Source organism: Petromyzon marinus, chromosome 9, assembly GCF_048934315.1.
Source record: "Petromyzon marinus isolate PM22_M1 ecotype Great Lakes invasive population chromosome 9, UKy_Petmar_22M1.pri1.0, whole genome shotgun sequence".
NCBI classification, from domain to species: domain Eukaryota; kingdom Metazoa; phylum Chordata; class Hyperoartia; order Petromyzontiformes; family Petromyzontidae; genus Petromyzon; species Petromyzon marinus.
In genome coordinates, this window is record NC_133675.1 from 1,805,217 (window position 1) to 1,814,777 (window position 9,561).

The following is a 9,561-nucleotide window of genomic DNA, read 5'->3' on the forward strand; positions in this document are numbered from 1 at the left end:
GGCACACAAGGGGGTGGGTGGCCAACACCACACTCAGCCGCCTTTGCCTCCCCAGTGGCGCTGTTTACACATCTCACCAGGTACCCGTTTGAGGCCGAGTCGACCGAGGGGAGGCCCAGGTCCGGTTCAGATAATCGTCACAGGTGTTGGCCGTGAGCAGGAATTGGGTCGCCAGGTTCGTAGCGCAGCGCGCTAACCACTAAGCTACTGCTCCCCAAAGATAGAGACGTACACATACACGCGGAGGGCACGCACGGCAACCAGACAACACATAAATGAGCACGCCGATCAATATTGAATGTTCAATATCCCCACACAACACACCCAACAATTACCCCCTCCCTCCCACCGCATTGTCTGTCACACAATACAAACAGTGACACAATCGTTCCTCGCCACATGTCAACGCCCCCTTCTCCCGCGTGCTCAGACTCCAGATAGCTACACCACCGGGCTCCGTGCGAGCGAGCGATCATTCCGGCGTCGTGAACCTCCCGCGGCGAGCCCCGACGCGGGCCACCGCAGTCACCGCTCCACTTCTCTGGCCGCCAGTTCGCCCCGTGGCATAACCAGGCAGGGGAATCGTCGCGTGGACCTGGTTGACGGCCCCGCGGCCGCCCCCGGGGACACGGGGAGTGGCTGCGGAGATGTGGGCGGTGCACCGCGCTGCCTGTGACCCCGCATTGCACCTGCCCCGCCGCACACCTGTCGTGAGCGTCGCAGGCCCTGCCTGGCGGCGCACGCACGCGGCAGTCTTCCAGTGTGTCAATGGGTTTTTGTGTCAGCGAGTCAGTGTGTTAGTCTATTTGTGTGTCAGCGCGTTTGTGTGTCAGTGTGTCCCGTTCTCAGCACCACCACACTGTGGCCCTCGACCTTCAGGGACCTATTCTTTGGGTCTTTCGGTAAAGTCACGTAGATTCATGACTTTACCGAAAGAATACGAATTCCTGCAGTCACGAAAGCTTTAAGTCAAGATTCTTCAGTAACCTGGTGGTGATATGGAGTTTACATGTCTCTCTCCCTGTGGTCGTGTGGATTTTTCTCCAAGTTTTTCCCTCAACATTAACAGTATTTGACTGCTATAAATTTCCACTTCATTGGGTTATCATTTGTGGCCAGGTCGCTTCTGAAAAAAAAAGAGAGCGAAATAGCTCAGTTGGTCATACCTGAAACTTGATTTTGGTGCTTTCGTGACTGCAGGAATGACTCTTTGTTTTTTTTCGGTAAAGTCACGTAGAAATTAGAAATAATAAAATTACATAATAGCATACGACGTTTCGATTGCAACACAAGCAATCATCATCAGGCACAGAAGAGCTAAATTTAAGAGAGAGAGGAAACGCATAACCGCAGACATACACACAGACACCCGTCTCTCTCTGTATCTCCTGTTGTGTCTGTGTTGATTCTCTCTGCTTGGGTGTCTGTGTGTATGTCTGCGGTTATGTGTTTCCTCTCTCTCTTAAATTTAGCTCTTCTGTACCTGATGATGATTGCTTGTGTTGCAATCAAAACGTCGTATGCTATTATGTAATTTTATTATTTCTTATTTCTATGTGACTTTACCGAAAAAAACAAAGAGTGGTCATACCTGGTTAAAAAAAAAAGTTTCGTTCTTTAGTTTAACCCCCTGACCTAACGAGGTACCCTGCGACTTTTGCCATCTACCAACGCACCAGTGGTGGTCAGCTTCCCCACCCCCATAAACTTGCTCAATTAAAAAAAACATGTTAACGTGCGTCTTTTACAACTTTTACAGAGACGTTGGTCGCTGGCCACGTGTACATGTTTGGCCTTTGGGTCTTAGTCCGGCAACTATGCAAAAAAAACAAATCTGGCAACCCACCCATACAGCTCAGCCACCACCGGGCAGTGCAACGTGTGCACAATCTCCAGAGCCACCCGACTAACGCAGCACAAACTAAACCAAACCGGGCGCGCATCCCTCCCGGCGACAACCCCCCCACCCCCGACGTGTATGGCCGTGTCGGGTGGCGGAGGGATGCGCCAGTTGTTTATTAACATTGTACCCGCACGATCGAACTCAAAGTAATAACTAATTAGCAGCAGCAGCATCGTCGTCGTCGTCATCGTCACTTGTCGGTCTGACCCATCCATCTCCCACGGCTGGCTCTAGCAGCGCGGGGTCTGGGGTTCCGCGCGACCCCCAGCTCTGGCCGTGATCGCCCTCCACCCTTTCCCAGCGCTCAACCTTTCTCAGAGCTCACCCTTTGTCAGAGATCACCCTTTGTCAGAGCTCACCCTTTGTCAGAGCTCACCCTCATGGATCATTCAGACGGAGTCCGCGCAGTTTGGAGAGTTTTCTTCACAGGGTGCCGCCACCACTTTCCCAAGCCCCTCAATGGTAACTTTGTCGGATTGTTTTGGATAGTTTGCTGGATTTCTCGATTATCGTTCTGAATACATCAAAACACACTTGCACTGACAATTGCTGCTCTTACTGTACTTGAGGGTGTTTTCTTTCAGACGAATTGGATTAAATTTGTTTTTGTTCCCACCCAGTGGGGCCCTAAAGGCTCTCAGCACAGCAGGTGGCCCCGAGCAGAGCTGCTGGGTTTGAGGCAGGGGAGGGGGTGTCGGCCCTATTGTCTGTGGCTGCTCAACGAGCGAGCCCCGCTGCCGCCGAGCACCACCAACCCCTTTAGGGCAACGGCTGTGAAAAACTCGGCGGGAAGCAGTCGTTTGGTTATTGGCACAGAGGTGCGAGTGGTGAAGGCGATGCACATTCTCGTTACTGGGTCCCCCCCCCATTTGAAAAATTCCGAATTGGCAGTGGACGCTTTCACAGAACGACGGCACCGGCGGCTCCACCGCGGCCACATTGTTGGGGTCGAGCGACATCGCATCATCTCGCGAGAGCGTACACACAGCCCTTTGTTAATCCACTGCGGGATGGATGTGTCAGTTACGTGGGTTTGTGTTTGATCATTACTTGACCACGGCTGGTCAGTGCCGGCTGGAAAAAGGGGAGACCCAGGACCGGTTCGGACACTCGCCACTGATGTGAGCCAAGGAAAGGGAATGAAACTACGGTCGTGAGGTTTATAATGCAGTGCGCGCTAACCACTGGACCGGCCACCCCACCCCAGTGTTGCTTGCTGGGGCTCTTGGTTATCGTTTTGAGAACATCAAAACATGCTTGCAAAACAAATTGCTGCTCTACTTTACTCGAGCGAGGCGTGGGTTAATTACCACCTATATCCTGGGGCCCGCTGCGCTGGACGGCAAGGTCAGGTCACATTGAACCCACAAACATCACAAGCGCATTAAAAATATTGCCTTTGCACTTGCGTGCAAAGTCTACCAACCGCAAACACAATGATCCCCCCCATTTCGCCACATGCATTATTGGGTCAAGTACTGTTGGCGAGCACCTATTGAGACCGGCACGACATACAGAGAGACAAGTGGAGCGAGCACCGTGCGAGATTGTCCGCGTCTCTGCCGTGCTGATGCTTACACAACACAGCGGGTCATCATCCAAGGCTTAGTTGACTTACACGAGGCCCAGGAACGGTTGGGTTGCTCCGTGCTACTGATGCGAATCCTCAACTGGTAATCGGACCAATGTTGCCAGATTCGCAACACTGCTAGAATTATTGCGATACCTCCCCCCCCCCCCCACACACGCAGGTAGCACAAACACACACGTACTTTAGTTGTGTGTGCATGGTGTGTACATACCACATACATGAGTCTACACACACACACGTGAGCTGTGTGTGCGTGGAGTCTACGTACCATACACACATGCAGGCACATGTGCCACGCACGCACACATGTACCACACACTCACACATGTACAAAGACAACAATCTCCATATAGCCTTAACAGGGCAAAGTGCCATTAGCGAGTATATATGAAGGCCGGCACGGCACTAAACTATTTTTATTTTACGAGGTAAGACTCACTAAGCTTACATGGCTCTTTTTCAGAAGTGACCTGGCCACAAATGATAGTTCAACTTAGTGGCTTGTCACGTGGAAATTTATTGCAGCTAAAAACATACGAGGGGGTGGGTGGCCAGTACCATGCCTGGCCACCATGGTCTCCCTAATGGTAATGTTTACGCATCTCACCAGGTACTCATTTGAGGCCAAGTCGTACCACACACCCACAAACACGCGTGCACGTACCAGGCCTGTGCTCTGGCGGGAAGAGTCCTCCAGGGCCTGGCTCTTCAGCTTCTCCGTGATGAGCGTCACCATGGCAACGTCGCAATCCAAAACAAATGGCCCAGGCAGCAAATGGCAGTCAAATCACCTGCAAATTAAGGAAGCAGGTTTTTGTGGCGAGTCGTTACCAGCACGCCGCGCTATCACGTGCCACCAGCGCGGGCACTCCGCTAGCAAAGCGTGGACCGAAGCGCCCCACGCCACACCAAGAGAGCGGCCCCCGCTCCCTCCCTGTTATCCAGCGCCCATTGTCACTCCCGCGCCCCGTGAGTGGATTTCCACTTCAGATGAAATTTAAAAACTATTTATTTTTATTTTACCGAGCCATATAGCTCTTTTTTTCCGAAGCGCCCTGGCCACAAATGACAGCTCAACGAAGTGGCTTATAATGTGGAAATTTATCGCAGCAAAATACTCTCAATGCATGTTTTTAAATGTAGAGGGAAAAACCGCAGGCCCTGGAGAAAAAATCCACGCGATCACACTGAAAATATGTAAACTCCAAATATACTGCAGGCGTCAGGGTCGGGATCGTACCCACGACCTGCTGTATACCATGCGAGGTAGTTAACATCTCACTCCTGTCGCGCCCTTAAATATCCCCACTCACTTCCAAGTGTGTTTACCGCAAGGCTTTCCTAGATGCCAGGCGGAAGCCCCTCAGTAGAGAGAGATGTTCCGAGCGACCGCAATCAGAGTGAGCGGGGGGTCACAGTGCAGCGGCGGCCTGTGTTTGTTTTTACTGAGGGGTGCACACCCAGCACTTGGCTTCAAAATGGCCACGATATTAAGATGGATGCAAATAGGTGAGCGGGGAGAGAACGAGCGAGCAAGCTAGCGAGCGAGCGAGGGATGGAGTCCCCCTGGGACAGGCGGAGAGAGAGAGAGAGGAGACCGACACGGCAGGCGTGAGATTGGTGACGTGCGGTGCGTGATTGAATCAGAACAGCCCTGGGTAAACCGTTTCCCCCCCCCCGCCCCTCAGTTATCGTCCAGTGAAGAGTCAGGCCCGGCACGAGTGGGAAACTCAATCACGGAGAAGTTTGATTCTTTCGGTATTTCCAGGTAATGAAAGTTAAAGTTTATTTTTATTTAAGACCATCTAAATACAATTGCATCTCAAGACGATGTGCGGAAAAGTGGTGATAGTTTTTTTTCGCATCGAGAAAGTCAGCGATAGGTACAGGAAAATAGGAAGGCCTTGAGCCTGGACTTGAAGGGCAGGGATTAGACAGCATGGAGTGTTGGGGGGGGGGAGTTCCAGATATAGGGGCTGCAGAGGACGTGTTGAACAGCCAGGCCTGTGCTGCTGTCCCTACCCAGGTCTGAACATGGGGGCTTGATTGTGGAAGACATGCGTCCCACCTTCTGCAAACCTGTGGGAAGGGTGGCAAATTTCCCAGCGAAGATTTGGCGCTCAAGTTTTGCACTGCTCTGCCAAAGCTGCATAGTTTTTAAACGCCAATCGCTGTAATGGCTTGGCATGAGCCAGTTAAATCACACACACACTAATTTGCACGCTTTGCCTGTAAGCCTCACCGCTGCCACTCCTCTACTTTACACAGCCCCGCGGTAGGGAATGAAAGTCAACCCAAGCCTCCCTGCGACCTCCCCTCGCCGATAAAACCGGTCCTGGCAGGGGACGTGCAGCAGACAAGGCCAAGGCCACAGCCAAGCGAGGCCTGCCACTAGGACCTCAGCTAAACAACTGGGCAAAGGCATTTTCCAACACCGCAGCAGTTTTTATTTTTCTCTTGGGAAAAAAACCTCAATGGAAACCACCTCCCCCCCCCCCCCCGCCAAGATGGTAATGATTACGGTGAGGGACACTTGTGATGCTTTTCAGAAGCTGGTCTCTGGCACGGCACACACTCCAGCAGCTCGTGTCGCAAGCGTTTGCGGTGTCAGGACTTGACGCAGTGGCGCAGTTAGGGAAGTGTGTTGTGCTGGTAGTAGGTCAGAGGAACAAGCACGAATTATTGTTTAAGACGATGCCGGGTGACGCTTTTGGTGGCCGCTGCAGTGAGTGAGCACAGCTACCACCACCAGCATGTGCTGGCACAAAGAGCACTGCCCTGGGACAGAAGGCCTACCAGGGAAGCAGGGCCCATGTGGAGATGAGACATGACAGGGGCCCATGGAGAGATTACGAGGGGGTGGGGGGGCACGGGCAGGAGATAGGGCCCAAGGGTCAATAGAGTCACGGTGAAGCATTAATCAGGTTACACTGGCTCAGTGAGGGGGGAAGGGGCTCATGTGGCCTCGTTTTCGAGTCCATGGCCCTCGCGGCCCAAGCGGTGCAGGAGGTCAGGGATGGCTGGTCTGTAAAATCGGCTCATAACCAAACAAGGAAGCAGCAGAGACACATATGTAAATGTTACCACAGCTGTAAGAGCAAACACATGCGCGATTTTAATATTTTAAATATATTTAGTTTTAAACCGGAAATTAATAGTTTGGCCGTGCACGCTGCCAAGAACTGATGCTTGTAGTTGCATGTATTATTTTTTCTCTCTCTCAACCAGTCATTAATCAAGACTAAAGGGAGCAAGTCGGATATGCAGAGGAGGCGACGGCTTGCTCGTGGTGTCAGATGGTTGAAAGGCTGCAAAATTGCCTGGAGAATTGCCTGCAGCCCCGCCTAATTGCCTGTAAACACCTCGCAGAAGCCATGCATTATGGGGCGTAACCACGACCAACATATCTCCTCGAGCTACCAAAGCCCCAAACCCCGAAATAACACAACCAGACAACCTCACCAAGCTTGCTGGCAATACTAAAGGTTTGCCAACACAAACGCAACCTCGAAAATTAATTGGCGTGTCAAATATCAGCGGTTGCACCCCCCCCTCAACCCCCTTCTCTCTCTCGGCCATCGCTCACGCAGCCTGCCCCCCAAACCTTCTCACTGCACCCTGCACCCAGGGCCCCCCACCACCACCGCTCCACCACCCCCATCGCTCCCGAGGGATGGTGATGATGATGATGGACCCGACTGACTGGGCCTCCACACGAACTCTCCAGGCATCGCAGATTCAGTTTTGGCTGCCAATTAGGGCACCGCGATAATTAGGAGAGAGCGCAAGTGGCCAATGGAAAATGTAAACTGGGTCGACCGCCAAACGCGGAAAGGTGGATGGGTGTGCATCCTCCTCACCCGGCGCTGCGTCCACCCTCCACCACCCCGGGACTCTGTCCAATGCGCTCCACCGATACACAAACCCCTCGTCACTTGGATCCCCCTTACACCTCGTCACCACCCACTCAGCCCGTCTAAACCTCGTCTCGCACGCTCCGTTCGCCTCTCGGCACGCCGTGTGTCGTCCCCCCCCCTCCACTTCCCCACCTCGTCACGCACCATGCAAGTATTTATACTGTACTCGACTCGTCACCCGGTTACCTCATCAGCGGCTACTGTATTATCGCCACCTCGTCACGCAAGTCCCTCTCTATATATACACACACCATGTCACCCGTCTCCACGTCCTCGCTTCTCACGCACGTCCCAATGTCCACCTCATCAGCGGACATCACCTCACCCCTCGTCACGCGAGCCCTGTCCGCACCTCGTCACTTGCCCCCCACCCCCACCCCCAGCGCCCCCTCTGTCGCCGCCACGGCCGCGGGACTCGCTACAACAAAGGGACCTCAGTTCGGGCTGGTGGGGGGGGGGGGGTCCTGCTGGCGAGGCCACTCGGGAGGCCCAGGGTGGAGGCCCGAGCACGCGGCCCGAGCACGCGGCCCGAGCACGCGAGTCGAGACCCCGCGAGTCGGCCTGCCTCCCTCCCTCCCTCCTCCCCCCGCCGCCCCCTGCCTGCCTGCCTCCCCCACTCCCGATCTATCTGCCTGCCCCCTCACTGGATCTGTCCACGGGGCCCCGACCGCAGCTCGAGACACGGACAGCCGTGGACGTGTTGCGTCTGCCCGACTCGCCCGGGTAACGCGGTTGCACGGGGGAGGAGTGGCCCCGTACGTACGCGTCCATGGCCACCGCCGCCGATGTTGCTGCTGCCGCTGTCCCCGTGGCGACCGCCGCGATCTCACTGCGAGAGCGCGTGGGGCCGCCTCCTTTATAGGCGGACTCTACCACCCGCGCCCAATTCTGGTGGGGGAGAATTGGTCTGGGTTAAAACTAAATTCGCTCCACTTATGCGACGGTGACCTTAAATGTTTTATTAGAATGTTTGGAAAAATATTTATTAACTCTATTTCATGATACGTGATGGTCGTGCCGTAGTGACCCGCGTGAGAGTGATCGAGGCGAGTGATCGAGACACCCTCCAAATCCGGAGAGTGGCACAGTCTGGACGACATCAGTGTTCAGTGTTCGGGGAAATTGCAAATTCAGAGTCCCGGGCCCAGACCCAGCAGAGTTATTGGCTTCGTTAATAGTTTAAGCTTCCCACGAGGGCGACTCCTCTAAACGAGGGCACGGATTTACTTGGAGAACCGCTGTCGCCGAACGGGCTGCTTGGCGTGATGTCCCTCGTCGAGCTGCCACAACCCGAACGGAACGACGCGCAGCGACAGCTGCCCACGTGCGTGCGCACTCAGCCCTGCGCTAGGAACACGTGCACTCACTTGCCAGGACAAAACCTCGGTCTCTCCGAGCAACCCACGGGGCCACACACAGCGCGGCCTGGTTACTGCTGCTTCCTTCGGAGTTTTTGTTGTCATTCTCGTCGTCATGTTTGTTGCACGACAAGGTTAAGCCGAGGTCCGGCGCTGCCACCTCGCGGCCTCAACAGCCACACGCGGCCCTTCGGTCCGCGTGAGCACAGTCCGCGTTCGGGGCAGGCGGAGATTGCTGGCGCTATTTAGCCACGCGATTCCAAGACTTTCCCGTCTGCTGCTAATCCCTGGGACGATGTTCATCCAGCAAGCGGCGGTCACCTCAAACGGATCACCGCGTCCACCACCGCTTATACAGATGGGAGGGGGTGGGGGGCTCACGACATCCCCGCTTATCGAAGTGGCCGTCTCATTGTAAATAATGCACGCTTGCATCGTCACACCCCTGTCTGCAAAACGCCAGCAGGGCCAAGTCGGGGAGAGAGTCGGTTAGGACGGGCCGCTCCCAAGAGGCGAGGCCTGTCATGCAACCACAACAACCAGATGCTCAAAGAGATTCGTACGCGTTCTCTTCATGTTTTTTTGTTTGTTGCGGTTGCACCCGATTCAAGAGCCGAATGGCTCACAGGGCTATACCAAATAAATGGAACTATGAACTCTTACAACCGCCAAAGCGCTGCACATCAGAAAATTATGATTTCACGTACGACCCAGACACTACTATTTGATGTAACGCAGTGTGTGCTTGGGCGGTACACTTGAAACGGTGTTCGGTGGTCGTGACCAACACTG

At 54.2% G+C, this 9,561-nt stretch overlaps 1 protein-coding gene across 2 annotated transcripts in view; it reads right to left on the bottom strand.

Moving 5' to 3' along the window:
* Window positions 1–9,344, bottom strand: part of FAM53A (family with sequence similarity 53 member A) — a 49,356-nt gene extending 40,012 nt beyond the window's left edge. Inside the window, exons 1-2 of one of the 2 annotated variants that reach the window (XM_032950894.2) lie at window positions 8,175–9,344; window positions 4,159–4,285 (exon numbers count right to left, since the gene is read on the bottom strand). In XM_032950894.2, the coding sequence (XP_032806785.1) occupies window positions 4,159–4,230 (72 nt within the window). In that variant the 5' untranslated portion in view covers window positions 4,231–4,285; window positions 8,175–9,344. Of the gene's footprint in view, window positions 1–4,158; window positions 4,286–8,174 lie in introns of those variants that run through there. The other variant, XM_076065804.1, reaches the window with a different exon arrangement.
* Between the last annotated feature and the right edge of the window lie 217 nt (window positions 9,345–9,561).